At 47.8% G+C, this 23,183-nt stretch overlaps 1 protein-coding gene across 5 annotated transcripts in view; it reads right to left on the bottom strand.

Moving 5' to 3' along the window:
* TTLL6 (tubulin tyrosine ligase like 6) overlaps positions 1-6,961 on the bottom strand; it is a 28,340-nt gene extending 21,379 nt beyond the window's left edge. For 4 of the 5 annotated variants that reach the window (XR_006653055.2, XR_006653056.2, XM_045182545.2 and 1 more), the window contains exons 1-6: positions 5,958-5,998; positions 4,920-5,038; positions 4,663-4,793; positions 3,096-3,252; positions 2,181-2,324; positions 1,552-1,637 (exon numbers count right to left, since the gene is read on the bottom strand). Coding sequence is in view for 3 of the 5 variants with exons in the window: in XM_045182545.2 (XP_045038480.2) it covers positions 1,552-1,637; positions 2,181-2,324; positions 3,096-3,252; positions 4,663-4,793; positions 4,920-4,940 (539 nt within the window). In the remaining 2 variants the exon portion in view is untranslated. Of the gene's footprint in view, positions 1-1,551; positions 1,638-2,180; positions 2,325-3,095; positions 3,253-4,662; positions 4,794-4,919; positions 5,039-5,957; positions 5,999-6,390 lie in introns of those variants that run through there. The other variant, XM_053911849.2, reaches the window with a different exon arrangement.
* Positions 6,962-23,183: the final 16,222 nt, after the last annotated feature.

The raw sequence follows: 23,183 nt of genomic DNA, 5'->3' as shown, positions 1-23,183 counted from the left end.
ACACTCTCACCTTAGTCCTGGCACTCCACGACACCCCTAGTCACGAGGACCCCAAGCTTGTTGTTGGAGCGCCAGTTCTCATAAGAGGAGGGAAACAAGGACCCTTCAATTACATGCCCTTAGACTAAGAAAAAAATAATAACATGAACTACACGCACTGCCCACGTTGCTATCATAAGTCATTTGAGTTTCAGTGTCCCTATGAGGTAGGCAGGGCGGAGAACATCAGGAACGGACTCTTATCACCCTCGTTTTAAAGGCCAAAAATGGAGGCTCAGAGAAATGAAGGGACTTGCCCAAGGCAACTCAGCCGGGGAGTCAGAGCAAGGCTGGCAACCAGGTCTAGGCCTCACCGAGCACCGAGGCTCCACATGCAACCTCACAGGAGGCTCAGCTGGTGCCCACGGTCCTGGTGGGGAGAAGGGGTGGGAGGGCTTCGGGCAAGATGATGGCTGGTGCCTCCTGGAAAGGGGAGATCACCCCCACCACGCCCGGCATGTCCCCTTCAAGCGGGCTTAACCTAGTGATTTTCCATTTGCCTTTTGGAACTCTGCCACCGAGGGCGTCGCAACATTTCCCTGTGCACCGTGCCTCTCCGATGCACTGAGGTCAAACCCGTTGCCCATCTATCAGTCCATTGAATCTGGTTCGGGATAAGGAGCCTGTGCTTGGAGTCCAGCTGACCCCTCCTTGTCCCACTGTCACATTTAGAACTGTGTGACCTTGGGCGACTTACTTAAGCTCTCGGAGACTTGGTTTCCGCATCTGTAAAATGGAGATGGTGCCTAACTCATAGCTCTCCACCTACAAAGGGTAAATTATAACGCCTCTGCCATGGTGTTGTAAACATTTAATGAAAAAAATGCACACAGAGCACCCAGCTCAGGCCCTGACCCACAAGAGGCCTCCATAAATACTTTCTCTTACTTCCCCTTCTGTCTGGTCACATTCACACTCTTCAGTCCCCCTTTTTCTTCAAAACCCCAGTGAGACAGGATTAGACGACGGTATGCACATAAAAGCTGCTTGGGAAGATACTCACCCATTCCTCTCATTTTTCCCCCCTTCTGGAGAATCTTAAAGCCAGCTAGTCACATGTCATGTCACACCAGGCATCGCGACACAGCATTTGAGAATCTCTATTGGAGCAACACCCCAGGGAACCACAAGCTTAGGGACAACTGCCTGGCACGCCCCTTTCCCGAGGCAGAGCAGCAACCAGTAAGTATCGGTTGGTTTGGAAATGTCCGAAGGGCCAACTGTAATAAGAGTGTGTCTTGGTGCGTGTGTACATTGCTGGGGAAACAGTTCGAGTTTATCTCTCCTCCTCCCATCCTCCTAAGGTTTATGATGTGGCCCTCTTTTAATGATTAACCACCAGAGGGCAGAGACTAAGGAGTCTGTTGTGGGTTTAGAGGCAAAGAAATATTTTCTGAGAGCATGTGACCCAAGATGGAAGCACTGCTGGGGACCGGCAGGGTCTGGGCAGAACCCCGAGAGCAGCTCGGAGACTGGCAGGGAAAGGAGAGAGACGTGAGGCCACTTGCTTACCTCTTGCTGCCAGAGTGAGCATCTTGAATGAAATTGGAGCTGTGCTTATTAATGGAGTAATTAGTCAGGTGCATGCAGACATCATCCTGGGGGAAGAGACACAAGTCTGTGGGGTCAGAGGAAGGGCAGGCCTCCCACTTCCTGCCTGTGCCCAACCATGGCCTCTGAGGCTTAAAGAGATGGAGAAGAAAGGGGAAGTCTCAGGGCTTAGTGAAACTGGGAAAACAGAGGAAGTAAGAAGGAGTACCCTACAGTATAAGAAATGCCAGTTCCTCCAGAGATTGGGTGGTGCCCTGCCCGAGGGACAGGTCAGGGGTGCGGAACTGCCTCACTGGCTTTGCAGTCAGGCAGACTTGGCCTTGAGTCCCAGACTGATCTTTTCTAGTGCTGTGACCTTGGACAAGTCCTTCTACTCTCTGGGTTGCCATTTCCTCTCTGTAAAGGGACGTGATAATCCCCATTTCTGGGGGCTCCAGGGAGGGCTAAAGGAAAGAATGTATGCAACCCGGCACGTGGTAAGTGTTCGGCAGATGACAGCCAAATCCACAATGTTTGCGAATGTGGATTTAACTAGGATTTTTGTATCATGCTAAGGGAGGAGGGTAAGGCGACATGTCCCCTGAACTCACCAGGTTTTCTGTGCAAGGGTGAGAGTAGGAGGTGGTGGCGAAGCGGGCCAGTCCTTCGTTATACGTAAAAATCCTGAGAGGGTCACAGGATGTCATCAGCACGTAAATTCGTAGGTCAAACTTGAACCCATCAATGATAAAGGGCTGGGAGGGGAGAAGAGAAGTTACACGAGCATTGGAGGAGAAATTTGGACTTGGGAAGATCATCAGCGCCCATCTAGTTCTCGTGGTGTCAGCTCCGACATGGCCTCTTGTTAGAGAGTGCAGACTTGGCCAGGGCTGGGGATTTGGGCTCTGTGACCCGCCACATGGCCTTGTGGAAGTCACTAAACCACACTGTGCCTCAGTTTCCTATTCTGCCAAATGGCCTGAGGAACCACCTCCAAGACAACTCCCATCAACTAAACAAAATAACATTAAAAAGTCCTGTGTTGAAGAGCACGTCATCACCGCCCAGGGCTGTGCTGTCCTTGCAGCCCTGTAAGAGCTCTCCCTGCAGTGCGACACTTCCAGAGGGCGCCCTTCCCGCAGTGGGCTCCACCGCTGTGACCTCCGACCTCCAGTCATGGAGTAAAGCGGGTCCCCGTGATCTCTCCAGGACTCCTCTCCTCTCCCAGTGAGCTGGGCCTCCACAGACCAAAGGTCCTCTCTCAGCCTTCATCTGTTAGAGGCAAGGGTCCAGCCTGGTAGGGCCAGACCAGTGCACAAGGGCACGAGGATGAGGGACACTCCGGCCCAGGCACACGTCACATCCCTGGTCAGAAGGCTTGGTCAGACAAAGCCCAAGGCAGAAGACAAGACCCGGCTTTACACGCCCGCACCTGCCCTCCGTCCCCTCATTGCACATTCGGTCCAGCAGAGCTACAGCCGGAGGCTGCCGTGGGGATAAAATAAATGATCACAATGAAGAGGTACCTTTGAAATATAGAGCTGGCAGATCATGTCCTCCCCTGGTTTGATTTCTTTCACTGTCCGGGTGATGAATATACCTCTCCCTTGGCAGCCCGAGTCCGGCTTACAAATGTACGTCTTATTTTTTCTTGACCTGCTGTAGTTCTGCAAATCTCCCCAGCTACCAGGGAGGGAACCAGATACACGTTTAGCTGAGGAGCAGTAAAAAGGAATACTAGCTCTTTATTTAAAAAAAAAACAAACAAAAACTAATGTGACAAAGGCCTTGCATTTGATAGACAGGCGCCCAGAGGTCCAGTAATTGAGACACACACACAGTGGAGAGGAGATGGGCTTCGGAGGGAATTCGGGCCTGGATGACACCCAGGCAACACCCCTTACCGGCGTAGCCCTTTGCAAGGAGTTGACCTCTGCGGGCCTCAAGTCCATCATCTGCACCAGAAGGATAATGACATTCATCTTGTCCCTGCCATCATGCAGGCAGCGTGCTGATACCTACTGCACACCCCATGACATCAGCCATGCCCAAGGAGTCTGATTTTCTGGGTTTGCAGAGCGGAGATCTGGAGTTCCGACTCTGGCTCAAGCCCAGGGGTGCGACCCTGGATCAGTCTCTTGCCCCACTCCGGGCTCAGCTTTTCCTCTTTAACATCTCCACTCCAGCCGGAGTGTGAGAGAGCAAGTACTATTACTGAACACACTTTGCAGAAAGTATATTCAGAAGAAAGAAAGAAACTTAGTGAACTATAAGTCTCAGTCTTGCTCTATTTCTTGATTTGCCTTTTAACTCACAGGAGCCATGTGACCACTGGAGAAGTCACCCAGCTGCAATGACCTGTTGACCTGACTGATGGCAAACACATTTCTTTCTAAGCTGCTGCTAAGCCCCGAAAGTTGGTCCAGACAAGCAAGAAAAGTCTGGGAGCCCTGGAGCTCTTGATTCGGGAAAGCCCTGGGCAAAGAGGGAAGCGTGGGGTTTCTCCGGGGCCTGTGCTCTGAGAGTATAATTCTGAGGGCGACGCTGGGCGCCCCTCCCCCTCATCTCAAAAACTAGATTGCACCCAGTTTGTGTTCATGTCATCTCACATTTGTCCTGTTTCTTGGCGGCGTGGTCCAGAGTATTTTATGTACCAGGAATGGATGTCCAGTTCCAAGATGGATAAAGTGAGACCGGAGATGGGGAAGCGCTGACTGCCATCCATGGCACTGCCATGGGACAGAGGTCAGGCATTCCTACTTGCTCCTGACCTGGGCATTAACCATCACCTCTCTCCCTGCAGAAGTGCTCATGGTCCTTAAAAATCCAGAAACTGCACAGTTAAAAGGCTGAAACAAGTTCAAAATCAACAGCTTTCAAGGTCAGGACTCAAATCTCATCCCAACAGTAGGCTCAGGCTCCAAGGCATCCAAGCCCTAAATGTCATCTAATTTTGTAGGCAGAGCCTGGTGCTTTCTCAGCCTTGGACACACCCTACACCCCTTCTCTTCCCGAACAGGAGAGAGATGGCAGACCCCATGGGAAATGGAAGTGGGGTGGGCAGAGGAGAAGGGAGAACAGGTAGGCACTCACTCAGCAGGAAGACACCAGGTCCGAGGGAAAAAGTAGAAATCTTTAGGGAACAACTTCAACATGCGGCTCATATTCCTGGCCAGCAAGTCCTTGCGACAGATTTCACTCATCCCCGGGAAGTGATTGATTTTCTGCAAAGGAAGCCGGAATTCATGAACAATGGGGGACATGACAGTACCTGTAAGATCCCCTTGGGGGACCATGGAGACCCCATGAGATGCCACACTTTTGCTGAGAACCAGCTCTGACCCAGATACCTGGTAACTTTTCATTTCCATCACCCGCTCCAGCGACACCGAATAGTCGGTCCAGTACAGAGTCCAGTCGTCGCTTTCCCCTCCCTCTCGAAGGCCGTACTGCTGGGCAGCCCTGCGCACTGCCAAGGGGGTGGAGAAAGAAAGGCCTGTTAGCCCAGGGAGTGAGGGAGGAGCTCTGAAGTGAGACACCTAGGCTCCTGGGGACTGAAAGCCACCTTGCCCAGCCTGGCCACATCACTGCTGAGAGAGAAACACAAAGAGTTGAAAGCTATTCAAGAAGACACCCACCCCCCCCCCCCCCCCCCGCTCCCCACAATCCCCACAGGTGGTTATCCAGGATGAACATTTTATCCGCCCTGGCTTCCCCTTGCCAGGAAGTAGGCCTCTGGCTTTCCCCCAAACACGAAGCCCTGGATGTTCAGGGAATATAAACCTAAATAAATCCTTAATATCAGCCAGAGCCCAGCTTAATTGGTAAGGTAAATTGGCAGGGAAAAAAAAATCACACAATGTATTTCAAAGCCACATATATGCTATCTCACCCCTTTCCCCCCTATCCCTGTTAGTACTGATAACTGATTCCAACGCCAACGCAAGTGCCTTCAGGGGCCTGGGAAGGAGAAGCGCCTGCAGACCAGCAGAGTCAGGACCAGCCTAAAGCATCCAAGCCGGAAGTTAAAACGACGACTCTCTGCTCTGCAGTACAAAGGAGACCTGTAGGTCATCTTCAGCTCATGGACGGCCATTGTGGAACCTGCGCTCTAAAAAAGAGCCACTGGTTGTAGCAACACTGCCTTCTCCACAGTCAATCCCCCCATAACCAAGACAGTTGAAATACACGTCACTGTGGTCAAACCCGTATTTTCTGGGAATGAGCTTCCCAACTCCCTCAAACAGTTCAATGAGCTGAGAGAAGCCAAGAACAGGATTTGGAGACCCCCCTTTTCATCCTCAAAAATACGTAAGAGTGACCCTTCCCAAGCCTTTGGGGGAATCCAGTGGGTCCCCATGGCAGATTCCTTGAACGCAGATGCTCACCACTCTCATATCGGCAGTTGGATAGATTGATCACCAATCATCTGGAAAAGAGAAAAAGAAGAGCAGCAAGACAGAGACAGGCACGCTTGCCAGAACGGGAGAGAGCACGCAGACACAGCCGGTCCCAGGTGGGGCTGCGTGAAACCTAACCCTCCACACACCAAGTTCTCCCAAAATAACGAAAGACGGTCTAAACACAAATAGAATGAAGACTAGTGCGAAGTGTGGTTTTTGATTACATGCACCATTATTTCATTCTATAAACCAGATGATCAAAAGTGGGTTATTTGTATGTGAACCGAAAGAGGTGTGGTTTTGACAGTCTCACCAGTTTCTCTTTTCCCCATGCATTAGCAGCCAAGGCCCCCTTCCTCCCAGGTCCCTCCTGCTCTTACCAACGTGGATCCCCACTCCCCGTCTTTCAATCCTAACCTCTTTTTCTTCCTCTTCTTCTTGCTTTGCTGCTGGGCATTCCGAAGCCCCCTTTGCGCCTCAGAGTTCCCTCTCACAAAAGCCAGGGTGACGATTTCTTTCAGATCTGCTACGGAACTGTCCTCCCTCTTTTCTGACTCTGTCCCTTCCTTGCCTTGCAAAGGCTGACGCTGGAGCATCTCCCAGGACTGGGAGGAGACTCTGGGGAAATACTGGCCCCCCTGCTGGAAAGATGGCAGAGAAAATGGCAATTACTTGGATCCACCTGCAGGGGGACCCCCTCCCTCGCTCATGGGGGTGGTCCACCAACGCAGAGACTAGGCAACAGGTTGCAATTTATAAAATGCCACCACACCTCCACGGTTGGTGCAAGGCTCCAGGAGGGAGCTGATTCTACCTTTTGCCACTGACTATGACCTTAGGGACTCAGTCGGCCAGCCCTGGCCTTGGTTTTTTCCTCCTGGGGTTTCCACGAGCAGGCTGAGATGCTGCTATGCGTGGCACCACCTGATAAACAATCTTATTATTAGTGAGTGTCTGGAGACAGCCTCAGAACCAAGGCCTGAGCCTTCTTAGGTGACGGAGTCAGTCCCAGGGGGCGCAGATGAGGTGCTTTGAGGAGGTCTGTTAACTGTTTCCACGCAGCACGAAACCTCCCCCACGCAATCTGCTGGCCTGAGGTGAAAGCAACTGGAGCTCACGCAGTGCAGGACTGACTTGCAGCTCACTGAACAAGGTCCAGGCCCGGGGCCCACGCAGAGCTCCAGAGACCCCATCACAGAAGAGCCTTTGGCGTCTCCCTGACGGCCCCATTCAAAAGGAAAACAAGACCAATTGTAAAACACCTATGAGGAAGTCCGGCAAAGTTCTCATTCCTCCGCCCCCACGATGACTTCTTTGATGTTTGCTTCGATTTCAAATATCAAGTCGTTTTTAAAATGGTTTTTAATACCCTGTTTCACTAATCCTTACGAATGTGCTTAGTTTGCCTCTGGGTAACCCAGAACTTCCCAGGCCCAAGGAACTGATTTTTATCCCCTTCAAATCCAAGGTTTCTATAACCGTCAAGGCTATTTTCTGGCGTTCTCCCTTCCTCTCCTCACCTCCAAAACCCTGCCAACCTCCAAACCGCTTCATGCCTGCTTGCTGGTGACTACCTGTTCTTCCCTCACGAACTCCTCAGCTTTTTGAAAAGATATTAATATCTTTATTATAAGTTATGATTACCATTCTTGAAATACTGTAACAGTAAAGAAAGTTTAGGAAAGGGTAGGGTGAGAAATCACTTTAGCTTTTCTACCCTAACATGGCAACTTTGGCCCTCTTGTATATTCTTTTATTCTTAACTTCTAAGCATAATCATTCTTATATCATTGTAACGATAACGTGTAAAGATTTTTGAATCTGCTTTTTCTCCACTTAATATCATGTCCTAAGCATCTTTTTGGTTGCGGCCAAGTACATATTTCTAGTTTTTAATGGCTGTGTAATAATACCCCGCTGAAGGGATGTGTCTGAATTCGATCAACAATTGTCCTATGGTTGACAGTGTCAATTGCCTCCCATTTCATTGTTACATAAATAGCTCTAAAATACACACTTTCGTGTATAGAAGTCCTTTTACTTTTTAAGGATTATTTTCTGAAGATGTATATCCAGAACCAGGATTACCAGGTTAAGGACTATGAAAATGATGTAGCTTATGAATATTATATACTTATTTCTTTATATCGCTGTGTTGTTTCCCAGAGGGATTCCACCAGGTTGGGCTACAGCCAGCAACACACAGCTCCTGCAGGCTCCCCAGAGTCGCACAGTCTCTTGGGAGTCACCTCTCCTCTGTACCCAGACCTGCTAATTCCAGACAATTTTTATCCATAACAGCCATGTTTTTAACATCACCGCACCTTTTCACCTCTCTCTACTCCTTTCCCAAACCAAATTTCGGGGAGGGGGGGTCTGTAACCTATGAATAATTTAATAATAAACCCTCATGTGAGCTTTTCAAAGAATTGCCACATCTCTTGAATGCTCACAGCCCCTCTAGGAGGGAGGCAGAATTATTAAGTCGGCCAAGGTTTGCCACTTGTTTCTCTCTCGCGGAAGAAGGCCGCCACTTACACCCAGCACCCTTTGTGGTGACACCTGAGCAGGGGGAGAAAGAGTTGCTCGCAGTGCAACTAACCGACGAAACCTGGGCCTTGAGAGTCGGATTTTCCCAGTGAACAGGCTCATTCTTGGCAAAGTTCAAGAGGGCTAAGGCACGTGAAATTTTAACCTTGAGCTGCTCCCTTCCTTCCAGGTAAACAGCCAGCTCCACTCCCCTAGCCCTCCACAGCGGCTCCTATTTACCCAGCCCTTGAGAAGGAGTGGCCCCGTGTACCTAAAGGTTAATGTTAACCTGAGGAGAGAAAAACGGACCCTGAATTTGGCCTCTGGAATTGTGGGTTGTCTTTGCCCTTTTGCAAATCCTTGCTCAAGTAGCAAGAACAAGTCATGGCTGCTTACATCTGTCTGCCTCAAAGAGGAGAACAACAAATGGTTAACTCTTGCAAGAGAGAGCCTCAGGCACACATAGCAAGAAACTGAGCCCAAAAGAGGCACTTTTAAAGGGACTGGTTCACTATAGCATTCTTGCCTACCTTTCCCTGAGCCACTTCAATGGCTCCTGAGACAGGTGCAAGAAGGCATGTGACTGTCTTGGCTTTGCCTTTGGTCCCCTGGCTTTCCCTGCCCCCAGTCTCTCCCCAAAGTCTCCCGAAAGAGAGTGTCTTGCTCCAAGGCTGCCTCCTGCGGCTCGCATCCTGCACGCGGTCTGCGGAAACATTTACTCAACCCACGAGAGCGTGCCATTCCCATTATAGCTGTTAAATAGTAGTAAATAGTAGTTACCAAGTAACTAGGAAAATGTAGATTTTTTTTTCATAAAAATCCATATTTCCATTCCTTTCAGAAAAATAGGTCCCTGTTGCTTCGTGTCAACAAACAACCAGAGCTGAAGAGTGGCTTCCTCTTTAGACATTTTCCGAGTCTGCCCCAGTCCCTAACATTCCCTGTGGTCTCTCTGATACGGAAGCCAGGTGACAGCTGCCCTTGTGTTACTGTTTTCCTCACAGCAGCATTGAGAGAGAGAGAGGAAGCATGTTCGTACGCTCAGGCTGCTTCGCTCAGTTAGGCTACTCGTCTGGCCCCGGAGACATCTGGAGGGACCTGGCCTCCAAGCAGCAAGGAATCAGAACAAAACCTGCCTCCCCCAAGGCTGGACCAAAAACATTTTGATGCCCTCATTTTTCAGAACAAGAATGAGATCCGACCTGGCTGAAGCCAGCACGCTCTCAGTCTTTTCAGATGTAGAACCTACTACACTCCACCAGATTTTCTTCCCCAGCCTCAGCAACCAGTTACTCCCTGCTAGCCTGGAGCTTCCCACCTTCCCTCCTGCCTTCCAGATCAGGTCAAAAGGAATTTTTAGCCTTGAGGAATCAAAGGAGGCAGGGGATAGGTTCAAAGGACAGGGCCTAAAGGAGAGTAAAGGGGCTGCTCCTGGCATCCTGAGATATACATACTGGATATAAGGGCCTCTGCAGTCAGAGATATGACTTTAAATCACTAGCCCTGGCTGGTGTGGCTCAGTGGATTGAGCGCCGGCCTCTAAACCAAAGGGTCACAGGTTCGATTCCCAGTCAGGGCACATGCCTCGGTTGAAGGCCAGGTCCCTAGTTGGGGGCGCATAAGAGGCAACCACACACTGATGTTTCTCTCCCTCTTTTTTGCCCTCCCTTCCCCTCTAAAAATAAATGAAATCTTTTTTAAAAAATACAATAAAAATAAATCACGTGCTAAAAAGTAGCTATAGTGAAGTGGCTAAGAAATCCTATTCTGCCTGGATTTAAAGTCCCAGCTCTGTGACTTCCTAGTTGTGTGACCTCAGGCAATCTATTTAACTTCCCTCTGCCTTAGTTTCTTCATCTGTTCAATGCTCTATCGAAGCTACGGAAATTAAATGAATTAATTCATTTGAGTCAATACAATGTGCTTAGAAGAGTGTCAGGCACATAGTAGGTGCTCACTAAATACTATCATCAGCTGTGAGGTCCTGGACTGAACTCCCTGATGGGAGTTCTCAGCTCCTACCACAGTGTCTGGCACCTAGCAGAGGTTCGTGTGCTTCTTGAATGAATGAACTGGAGGAATAAATGAATGCATGAACTAATTTTGCCTTTCTAAGGTTCATTTTCCTCATCTAGGTAATAGAAGTGCTGCTGTGAGCATTAAATAAATAACACTTTTTAAAATTATGGACCACCCTGGCCGCTATGGCTCGGTTGGAGCATTGTCCTGTAACAAACAGAAAGGCTGAGGACTCGATTCCCAGTCAGGGCACATGCCTAGGTTGTGGGTTCAATCCTGGATCCAGGTGTGTATCCCAGGTCCGGGTGCGTTCGGGAGGCAACCAATCGATGTTTCTTACACCAATGTTTCTCTCTCTTCCTTCCTCTTTCCCATCTTCTCTCGCTAAAAGCAATGAAAAAATAAATCCTCAGGTGAGGATAAAAAAATAAAATAATTATGGACCTCGGGTCCTCTCATATAGCAGGCACTTAAAACACTTAGTTTCATTCATTTGTAACAGTAGCTACTATTTACAACCTACTTACCAAATAATAGGCATTACAGGAAAGCATTTTATATGCATACCATCTCATCCTCATGATACCACATCATAGATACCATTTGCAACCTATCACAGATGAGAAGAGAGAAGACTAAGGCATGGAGACAGTAAAGTTAGAGGCAGAGCTGGGATTAGAACCTAGGTCTGTCTGACCCCCCAGCCTTTTTCTTCCTCCATGCTCCACCCCTGCCTTTCCCTCTCTGCTGATCACCCGTAAATCGTACAACTATAAAGTGAAGCCACTGATGTCCTGGCTGCCTGAAGCAGTCTTGGTGATTTCATTTGTTAAGAATCAGTTGGTACCACATCATTTTCCTGAAAGACAACTGCTTCTAAATTACCACCTCCAATAACAGCTTGGATCTCCCGGACTTGCCATAGCCTGGGAACAGATCTGTCGCTTCTACTTTGTATTTATTTCCCACTCTGTTTCCTTCCTTTCCTTTTACCAACATCAAAAGTGTGCCAGGGCTCTTATTTAGGGTGTAGCTAGAACATTTTCTACGCTCTTATAAAATTCCTGAATATTACAGCTGGGAGGGACCGTGGAGACTGTTTAGTTCAACCTGTTTGATTTTTAGAGGAGGTTTTGACTTGCAAAAAGCCAGAAAGCAAGTCAGTGGAGCCAGGACTGAAACCCCGGCTTCCTGCCCCTCTACGCATCTTTCTGTTATGCCAGGTTAGTGGGCAGGCAATGTGGACCAAATACTTTGGGGAGTTTAAAAAAGACTAAGGTAGGGTACCAATGTAGCAAACATGGTAACTACCATCTTCTTAATGTCACAAGACACATTCAGTTCACCTTTTCAAGTAGGAGAGGTAAGACAGTGAAAAACGCCTGATGTTTTCTGGCATTCTAGAAAGGGGGTTGATCTTGGGATCTTCCAAGCCAGAGGCTGCCAACCAAAGCCTGAAAATTACCTTCACTGGCCACCAGGGGGAGGAAATGAGCGCCGGGATGGTTCCATGCAAACACCCTGCAGGTTATTTCTGGGCTGTACTTGTTGACTACTCTTTGTGCCCCTGGAGATGGTGCCAAACGGTAGAAAATGTTCAGTGCTTCCTTTTGCAAGGCTGAATTAATAGTGTCCCGTGAATGGGAGGAAAGAATCATTTGATTAAGAACAATAGGGGAACAAGTTTCAAGTTTTAGCCAAGTCTTTTATCCTGACCATCATAGCCTAAACTTTTCTTTCCGTCTGCAGAAAGAGAACTGCCTGTGACTTCCTTCTCTTCCCCCAAACAATAGGTTTCCCTTCATCACACCCCCCTTTTTATCTTTTGGTCTCATTCCCCTACTAGAAGCACCTCTCTGCGGGCTTCCAGAGATCAGCTCTTAGAAAAGGTCGAAGCGGATCGGGGTGCGGGCAAGATGTGGAGGTAAGAGGTCTGCTTACAGACTTGCTTTCAGATTGGCCTCTCTGACACAGTATATCCCAAGAAGCCCAATACAGAGGTTCCCCCATTATTCATGGTTTTGCTTTCCACAGTCAGCCAAGGTCTGAAAATACTAAATTTCCCCAGCCATCGACATCATCTGCTCCTGACCCTCAACCATCAACATTGTCATCGCTCAATGTTCCAGTTTCTAGGTATCATCAAAAAGCTAATAGTAACCTAACACTACATCATAATGCCTACCTCATCGACCTCATTTGGTCTCACCACACAGGCATTCTATCATCTCACCTCACCACACGAAGGGTGAGTACCGTACAATTAGATATTTTGAGTGACCACATTCATATAACTTTTGTTACAGTTTATTGTTATAATTTCTATTATTGGTTATTATTGTTTGTCTCTTGCCATGCCTAGGTTATAAATTAAACTTTATCAGTTATGTTTGAAGAGGAACACACATACTATATACAGTATTTGGTACTATCTGTGGTACCAGATACTATTTGGTACTATTTGGTTTCGGGCATCCACGGGGGGATCTTGGACCAAATGCCCCTGCAGAGAGGGGGGATTACTGTAATTATCTCCTCCCCCATTCCCCATCTTCTCTGTGATTACAGGATCACCAAGAAGATTAAAAACTTCTTGTCTAGAAAATGTCTTGAGCTTTGATGCAGGCAGGATCAAATAGGATGCCTTTTATGGTTTTTTGGCTTCCACATCTCAGCAGGGCTTGAAGGGTCAGTAGCAAAATGTGCTAACAAGGAAGGGATGGGGTCACCCAGCTGCTCAAGGGCTTTGCCAATAAGAAGTGCTGAGAGTAAGGTATAACATAGAAACTATAACCAATAATGTAATAGCCCTGGCTGGTGTGGCTCAGTGGATTGAGTGCCAGCCTGAGAACCAAAGGGTGGCCAGTTCAACTCCCAGTCAGGGCACATGACTGGGTTGCAGGCCGGGTCCCCAGTGGGGCTTGTGCAGGGGACAACCACACACTGATGCTTCTCTTCTTCTCTTTCTCCCTCCCTTCCCCTCTCTGTAAAAATGGGTAAATGTAATCTTGAAAAAATTAATATCATAATAACTTTCTGTGGTGGCAGATGGGTACTAGAGCTGCCACAGCAATCACTTCCTAAGGTATATAAATGGCAAATCACTATGTTGCACAACTGAAACTAATATAATAGTGTATGTCCATTATAAGTTTAAGATAAATGAATAAAAAAAAAAGTGCTGAGCCCTGGCTTGTGTGACTCAGCGCATTGAGCGCCATCCTGAGAACCCAAGGGTCACCACCAGTTTGATTCCCACTCAGGGCACAAGCCTGGGTTGCAGGCCAGGTCCCTAGGGGGGGGGTGCACAAGAGGCAACCACACATTGATGTTTCTCTCCCTCTCTATCTCCCTCCTTTCCCCTCTCTCTAAAAATAAACAAATAAAATCTTTAAAAAATAAAAGTGCTGAGAATGACCGGCCACATTCACTGGAAACAATGAGACTCTTGCTGACTCAAATGCCATCTTTTATTCTGCCAGAAATTGAGGAATTCCGCAAGACTGGAAGATGCGGTTTTCAGAGCCAGCGCAGGCCCAGCCATTTCCCCCGCAACACTCGGTGGGTCACTAGCAAAGACAGACGAATCTGGACCACCCTCGCTCTACCACTCACTAGAAGGGTGACTGTGGCCGAGGAACTGAGCCTCTTGTACCTCAGTTTCCTCATAAGTAAAATGAGGGTAATACTCATAGTGTTTTAGAGATTAAATAATTAAATATTTCTTAAAGCAGTGCTTGGTTCAAAAATAAGGGCTATATTGTAAAATGAAAATATAATAGTAGGACTGGTATACAAATTAAGCAACACTGAAGTGGCTGCCACATACCAACGCTCCCTTCCCACTCACCCCCATATGTGTTACATTTTCTCTAGGATTCAAATCCCAAGAGAGAACTTTCCTCAAGCCTAAAAGAATTTTCCTTCAGGAGGGTGAGAAATAACAACCGGCAGTGAGAGAAAAAGAGAGGGAAAGGGGCTGGGGGAACCTGCAGAGGGCTGTGCTGGCCGTGTAAAACAGAAGTGTCTTTCCGGAAGGTGTCTCCAAAAAAAAAAAGGAAGAAAGGTGATCAAGGGAAGGATGTAACGATGGGGAAAGAGGAGACGGAGAGAGTGTGCGAATCCCAGAGAGCTCTGGTGTCTAAGGGACAGCTCCCTGGGCGGCACCGGTCTGGGAAATCGGGGGTGGGCTGGGAGGGAGGGTGCCCCCGGCGATATGTTAGGCCAGGAGGGCGTATGGAGCTGGGAAAGCAGGGCCGGTGTGCGGGCAAGGTCCTGGCTTCGGGTCTTGAGGTTGAGAAATGAGAGAGGGTATTTTGGCTGTACGCTCGAGTCCGGGGTGGGGAAGAGGGCGAGCGTTACTGAGACCGGCTGAGAAGAGACAGGCGAAGGAGCCAAGGGAGAGCTGGGGACCTGAGGGTGAGTGGCTCTGGCTCGCCGGAGTGGAACGCTACCAGGGAGGGCAGAGGAATAGCCCTGGGGAACTGAGCCCCGTGGGGGACATCGGGGGCGTGGAGAACCAGGGTTTCAGCGGGGAGGCACTAGGAAGCCGCGATCTGGGGCCAGCACCTGGCTTTGGGGAGCTCTTACCCACGACTCTTACTCCCCCGTGTCGCCCCGGCTCTGCGGGCCCCGGTCGCTCGCCAGCACACTTGGCGGACCCCCTCCTCGAAGGGTCGAGACACTCTCCCATTGGCTGCCGGACAACCCCTAACCCCAACCCGCGCTCTATCCACCTTCGGGTGCGCCCCGACCTCATATTTGCATATAGGGCTTTCCAGGCCTTCCATTGGCCCCTGAGGTGGGCTGCCAGGCCCCCCTCCCTATTCCAATTAACTGCCCCAGGGCTTTGAGAGGGAAGCTCGGGAGGTTGTCCCGGGAGACGCCGAGGACGCTGGCTGGCGCTTCCGGGGCGCGGGGCTAGACTACCGCTCGCCCTCCGCGGGTTCGCACCCTCCCGGTCCAGTCCACCGCTATCCTCGCCGTCGGGGCGTCGTACGCAGGCGCAGATCCAAACCGTCCGGCTCCCGAGCGCCAGCTCCGCGGTGTTGCGCTGATCGAGGGGCCCCCTGAACTTAGACCCTCGGGGGTGCAGGAAGCGCTAGGCAGAGAGCATTGGATGGGGACCGAAGTCAAGATCTCAGGCATATTATTGCCTGTGTAACCTCGGGCAGTTGACATGATTTCCCTGACGCTTACCTTCTTTAACTGTAAAACGGGTATCGCAAACCTATAAAGAACCGCTCTGCTTTTTCTGTTCATGACAACTCCCAACAGAGAGTAAGGTCGTGGCTCCTCCACTCACCTGGCCAACAACAGAGGGCCGCCCAAGGCGAGGAGGTCTTGTCTTCACACAGCAACATGTTAACAGTCCTCAGGCAGGTGCGGAATCAGAGTAGTAGTGGCTGGATTCAAACCATTGTAGTTTCCTTGGCTTTCTACCTGTGTCAGTGTAAGAAACGTCCAAACCTGTAGAAAATCTTAATGAGTTTATGCGGGCCAAACTGACGACAATTGTCAGGAAACAACAGATTTCAACGGATTGAGAACATGCTTCGGAAAGTGGCAGTTTTACCGCTTATTTTATACATCGGAATCAAAGGGGAAAACGTAAGGGTGATAGATTAGCAAGGCAGGAGAAAGCAAAGTGGGGAAATCTCTGGAACTGGATAAAATGTAAAACGAATAGACACATCTTTTACACAGGTGGGTATACAACAGTTAACAAGATAACAACAATGGGGGGGGGGTCTCTGCCCAGGTGAGTTTGTGCCCTGAGGCCCTTGGAAAAAGGAAATTACCCTGAGGTTCCAAAGGGATGCAGTAAGACAACAGACAGGCTCAGTGAAGGTAAAGATTGACCTTGGTCGGGAAGATACTGGCCTAGGACATGACTACATGCCATGACTCACTTTTAATTAGAAAGTTTTAATTTCAGACCACTCCATGTGGTCACTTTGGGTCTCTGAGTTTGTAAGGCCACCATGTAGGCCTCCTCTGAGCTTGTCAGGTTTAGTATGTGCCCCCTTTTTCACCCACACCTGTCTAAGCCCAGCCTCCTACCTGTCAAGGATTGGCAGCCAGTAGAGCTGTTTCTGCCTAGGTTATCTCAGAGTTGGTGAAAGATCAAACAAAAAAATCGACTTTAAGTTCCCAAACCATAGTGGTTTTGGAGACACACTTAGGACTGAGCCCAGGATTCTTGTTGCCTATGTCCATCCCTCTTCCTTCTTGAGAATTTTCCAGATGCTTGTTTCGAGGCCGGTGAAATATAGCTGCTCCTGTGAAAAAGAATTATTTATTCCCAAGGAGTAAGAGTTACGTAAGACTAGAGATCATTACTTTCTTTTGAGGATAGAAATCTTTTCTGGCAGTGGAGGGGAGACACCCAAAGAGGAGAAACCCAAAGACGCCTTTCTCAGAACACCTCCAGTCTAGAGGACTCGTGGAAGAAGGCAAGCTTCACATCTCTGATGGAGTTGGTCCAGGAGGATTTCCTAGAGGATGTAAGCCTTTGCCACATTCATGGGGAATATTGTGTCGCGCGAGTGTGCCTAGGACATCAGGCTGCGCTGTGATAGGACACCAGTGAAGTCGCAAGTGAAGGGACTCGAAAAACCCTCCAGGATTGTTTTTACTTTGGAGTGAAAACATTTGAGCTACAGTAGACGCAGAAAGAAACCTTATCTGAACTTCCCGTATTTGAGAGTCAACTGCCACAACCCCCATCTCCAGAGAGATCTCCAGTCGGAGACTCAACACATGGACATTCCAAAAACAACTGTGTAAACAAGTCTCATTAGAGCCTTCCGCATTTTGAAGGCCTACACCACCACCACCACCCTTATTAAGCTGATATGTAAACCTTGATCCCTAGCTACTTGGGGAGTTACTAAGTGCTCTCATATGCATATGAATAAATTTCATTATTTTTTGGACCTAAGTTGGTAGAGGGAAAATCTTCCTCCCATCAAAGAACACTGCCCCTTTACCTGCTGATCTGCCCAGGCAGGAGGTCAGAGGCAAAGGCATGGCTTAACCCCAAGAAGACACAGAAAGCCTGCTACGAGGTGCTTAAATTCATCCTGGGGGGCGGGAGATGGAATCAGTGGCCCAGCTGCTGCCCTTCCAGAAGCCTTTACTATCCTGTCTTCTTTCCTCTTCCCTTTTCCTCCAGGTGGCCCCAGGCTATTTTGCCCTTCCCCCCCTCTCCAGGGCCCTGGGGGCCCAGGTGACCATTATCAACTGGCCACCCAGCAGATGCTTCCCTAAGACCAAGTGTCCCAGCTCTGTTCCCCTCCCCCACCCCACCTTTTTCTTTCCCTAGGGTCCTACCAATCTGCTCTGCCAAGCTCTTGCTTTGTGGTCTCGGGTCCCTCTGGAGTGATATTGTGATGGAAATGAGGGGGAGGATGCGGAAGGGAGCGTCAAAGATTTACGGTTTCCAGAGGGTTTCCATTAAAATCCTTGACAACTGATTATTTATGAGAGGACTGGCTGCAGAGGGAGCTAATAGGCCAGAGTCTGGCACACTGGCCTTCAGGGGTTATAACAGCAACAAACACAGGGTGAGCAGTAAGCTGCCCCCACCGTAGCGCAAAGCAGGCTTGAGCGCCTATCAGGCATCCCCTCCAGGGCCGGACAGGGACAGCCAGGAAATCGGAGAGCATTCGTGATTTGTGCCAGGCAAACCAGAAACAGAAAGCTCTACCTGGCACTCCACCTGGCAATTGCAGAACCTTTCAGAACCTGAACGTGAAAGGTTGAAGCAATGGGTTGGTGGGCAGGTCCTTCCGGTCATCAGAAAATTTAGACTGTGTCCCCTCCTCTGAGCTCCAACTCAGAGGCAAGAGTGTGGGGGGACAAAGCAAAACACCCAGGTTTGAAACTCTTGTTTTCACTGTCTTCCTGTTCCTTAGGCACCCACCTGACTAAATAAATACTGAGAGGATAACAAAATCCTCAGAAGGTTGTTTGCTCTGCAGTTGACAGTCTCTGTTTCTCAGTTTGAGACTCTAAGTAATTAATGGAATGAGAGAGAGAGAGAGAGAGAGAGAGAGAGAGAGAATGAGCTCCCTGCTGCCGCTCCTCTGAAGCAAGGTCCCTCCTAGAAGCCCTTCCTGAGCCAGTCAAAAGAGAGTCTTGGTACAACATATGTACCAGGGGTGGGGGAAGGAGTGGAAGTGAGGCAAATATGCTTGCTTAGATTTTTTTTAATTACTATTTTTGCTTTAAGTCTGCAATGTATGATGGAATGTTGTAGAACTCTATTATCACAGATCAGGAGTCTTGTTAAGTCAGGTGAGATCTTAGAGACCCCCTGGTATTTCTCTTATTTTCAAATGAGGAAAGTGAGGCTCAGGAAAAAAGTGTGGCTTCACGAAGGCCTTGCAGTGGATTCCTGGAGCACACTGCTCCTTCCTGTCAGTGGTGAGATAGAAGCAGAAGTTGCTGCCCGGCACTGCTTTCCAGCTCTTCGTTTTGACACATATCTGATGGGTCTGAGAGAGCCCCCAGGGACAGGGCTGCTGGGCCACTAGCAACGGGGCTCCCAGGATTCTGTTTTCATCTTGTCCTTTTTCATCTTCCCTTTACCTGCTGGGGAAAGCAGCTTGCCCTGAAGGGTGCTGTTCATGTTGTTGTTAGGGCATCCTTTTCTGAGTGTGGATCAGGCTCTTAGAAACAAGTTCCATAGAAAGAACCCTGGCCCTTGGCTGGTGTGGCTCATTGGACTAAGTGCTGGCCTGAGAACCAAAGGGGTCGCGGGCTCAATTCCCAGTCAGGGCATGCACCGGGGTTGCGGGCCAGGTCCCCAGTAGGGGGCACAAGAGAGTCAACCACACATTGATATTTCTCTCCCCCTCTTTCTCCATCCCTTCCCCTCTGTCTAAAAATAAAATGAATAAAAGTCTTTTTTTTTAATGAAATAAATGTTAAGAGAATCTTTTAAAAGAAAAGGTAAATCCATGACTCATACAGCTATAACAATGAATGTGTGTTAAAGACTTAACTCATTCAATGAGGGAATTAGAAGGTTCAGCTACTTCAAAACAAGCAGCTGACTGAGAAAAGGAATGTTGAAAAGAATTGCAAATAGAGGCAAAATTGGTTTCTTCCTCAAAGAAAAGAGCATAACAATCAAACCTCTATCACACCAGAGAAAAATGGTTGTTTACCAATTAGGTACAGTTTACAGAGTTGCCAAGTAATTCCCATAGAATTGATTTTGAATCAGCTAATTTAAGGAAGAGTGTTCAACAGACAAATTTTTCTCTTCAGGCAACAGTCTTGAAAACATGGGTAGGATGTGAGATTTGGGGGATTTTTTGTTTATTTATTTATTGTAATTTTTAAACACAAAGATATCCATCCCAAATTTTTAAAGGGGCCATTGCAAACATATTTATATATTAAGATTCCTGCCCTGGCTGGCGTGGCTCAGTGGTTTGGGTGTCGTATCACAAACCAAAGATCGCCAGTTTGATTCCCTGTCAGGACTCCTGCCTGGGTTGTGGGACAGGCCCCCCAGTTGGGGGCATGTGACTGGCAGCTGTATGAATGTTTCTTTTGCACATCAATGTTTCTCCCTGTCCCTTCCCCTCTCTCTAAAAATAAATAAAATATTTTTTAAAAAATATTAAGACTCCCTAGAGTGTTTAATAGGGATTTTGTTTGCCAGCACATTTTAGAAACGTGATTAGTGTGAGGCACACCTGTCTCCTGTTTCTCCTGAAGTGTATAAAAACTACACATGACCTGAAAACAGGTAAAAGCCCAGTGGTATATCAAGCTTATTAATAGTCTCCTTCCCATTGATTGTCCAATCTTTCTCTTTATCCAGCCTGGACATGGAAAGTATCCGGACTTCGTAAGTGATAAAATTGCAGAGTCCAGGTGGTTAAAGAGGCAGCCAGTTTCAGAGATAACATTTCTCTCACTTTCTTTTTCAGTGGAGCTGAGAGGACACAGATGAGAGTCACTGCTGCTGGGCAGGATTGGGCAGCACTGGGGCTCAGGGCAAAGGTGAAAGTAGCAGCTGCTGCTTGGGCCCCTTCTCCCAGGCTGCCTCCTACATCTCCTTCCCTGAGTCCACACCCCAGTTACCCGGATGCTGCAGATCTGCACTAGCCAGGATAGTGATAACATATGGCTATGAAAATTTAAGTTCTATAAACATCCAGTTCCCAGTTGCAAAAGCCACATTTCTACAGGTGTTAGTGTTTACTGGATCAGCTAGCACAGGTATTGAACATGTCCATCATCACAGAGAATTCTGCCTGAGAGTCCTGTGACAGGTGAGCACTCCCTCCCTGCATCTCAGATTTCTCCCCCATCCTTTTTTCTGCTTGTCATGCTTATTGCTTGTTATTCAAATAAATCAAATGTCACCTCTGACAGTGACTCTCTCTTTGACCAAACTTTAGTTAGGTTCCTCTGAGCCCTTTTCTCGTCTAGGCCTCAACGCTGGGCTTCTGTATCTGTTTTTGCCAAGTCCAATTTTACTAAAAGTCTTATGTTCGTTTAGAGAGAATCCTCTACCCTTGATATATGATTAATACCTAGCCTGCCTTCAGCAAGAATCCTGTTAAATCAAGGCCCTGGCTGGTGTGGCTCAGAGGATTAAGCGTGGGCCTGCAAACCACAGCGTTGCTGGTTTGATTCCCAGTCAGGGCACATGCCTGGATTGCAGGCCATGTCCCCAGTAGGGGATGTGCTAGAGGCAACCACACATTGATGTTTCACTCCCCCTCTTTCTCCCTCCTTCCCCTCTCTCTAAAAATAAATAAATAAAACCTTTTTAAAAAATCCTATTGAGTCAGTTTAGCAAAAATCCACCCTTCCCTCCTTGTAATATTTTATCCACTGACCCCTTTGCTTGGTTTGATAGCTGTAAGTCCCAAGTTGCCCTTACTGTATTTGAGTTGAGCACAATCTCTCTCCCCTATAGTAATGTTCCTATTATATAGTCCTGAATAAAGGTTTTCTTTCTATTTTAACAGGCTTCAGAACAATTTTTTCTTTTAATACCTCTTTTATGAAACCTTCCTCTTCTCCCCTAGGAAAAATTAATTCTGTGCTATCTTTGCACTATGTAAATTCCTCCCCTAAAGCCAGTATCACCTGGCATTACACTCATTTACCCATTTGTCTTTTTTATGGATTATTGAACTCTCATGAAAAGTACAGTGAGTGCAGTGAATAAGACTGTAGTCACATGAGTCTGAATACTGGGCTCAAAGCTTTCTGATGGAACTTACTAGCTGCAGGAGCTTGAACAAGTAACTTTATGTCTCTAAGTCTCAATTTTCTCATTTGTCAAATGGAGATAATACAAGTGCTTTCCTGGGCTGGCCAGTTGGTTGGATATCATCCCACAAATTGAAAGGTTGCTGGTCTGATTCCCCACGGGGCACATGCCTGGGTTGCAGGCCAGATCACCCGTTGGGGGCCTGTGAGAGGTAACCGATCAATGTTTCTCTCTCACATCGTTGTTTCTCTCCTTCTTTTTCTTCATCCCCTCCCCTCGCTCTAAAAATAAATAAATAAAATCATAAAATAACAATAAATGATAAAAGTGCTTCCCTTACAAAGATCAGATGAGATAATCTGTTGTTTCAGGCACAGAGTAACTCCCTTCCCCACCCTGCCCCCAGTCTTTGACTCCAAACCTAGCAGTCGAAGATAAAAGAGGGAAATTTACTCTCTAGGTCTGAATATCAAGTCCCATTCCTTTAATATCCAGTTTTAAAAGGGTTGTACTTGGAACCTCCCCTTGACACTTCCATTGAAAATAAATCAGATTAATCTTTTTTATTCTATGCAGTCAAATTTAGCTCCCCCAAATATCAACAAAACCATCTGTTGATAAGACAAAACTGAGTTGCTTCTTACCACAGTAAGGAAGAACACTACCTTGGCATAGCTGTGGTAGTGGCTCAGAAGTGGCAAGACAAAGTTGTGGTATTGAGACTTTAAAGTTTAGCATTGGGGAAGGTGAGGGACAGGAATCGATTAGGATTGGATAAGGTCATGATATAATAGTTTAGGATTGGTGGACACAGAGAAGCAAGGATTTTGAAACCAGGGGTTCTCAGAGTGTACAGAACGGTCACGTGATACTCTCTATTGAAGAGTTGATGGGGCTCTCTTAGAAAGTTTCTAAAATGAACAATAGATTTATCTGCATTTTAAACTTACAGTCCCGGGTGTTGTAAAATAGTTGTGTTAATGTAGATAGTAAGCTGCGTGGGTATAGGAAGTGGCAGCTCTCAATGCTTGTAAAAGCTAATAAGTAAAATGAAAGGAAATGGATCTAGGATACTGACTGTACTTATCCCTGTAGACAGAGTTTAAAGTGGAAGAGCACTATTTTGGTAACGCAGAAGGTGATTTGAATTTTCAACAGAAGCCCCTCTCCCTGGTTTACTCATTCCCCACCGTCTATTCACCTCAGCTGAATGCCACCAGTCTTGTGAGAAGGCAGAATCAGGAATGCCAGTCTCTTGCCTGAAACCTACAGTGGCCTCAGGGGCACATAACTTCTCTGGTTAGATGACAGATTTAGACAGATCCCACTCCTTGGAGAAGGGACACTTGTGACTTTAACCTTTCATAGATAGTGTGTGCAGTGTTGAGAAATAACTATTCTGACATTTGTTAAAA

The sequence above is a fragment of the Desmodus rotundus genome, chromosome 9, assembly GCF_022682495.2.
Source record: "Desmodus rotundus isolate HL8 chromosome 9, HLdesRot8A.1, whole genome shotgun sequence".
Lineage (NCBI taxonomy): Eukaryota > Metazoa > Chordata > Mammalia > Chiroptera > Phyllostomidae > Desmodus > Desmodus rotundus.
This window is presented reverse-complemented; position numbering and strand designations above follow the sequence as displayed.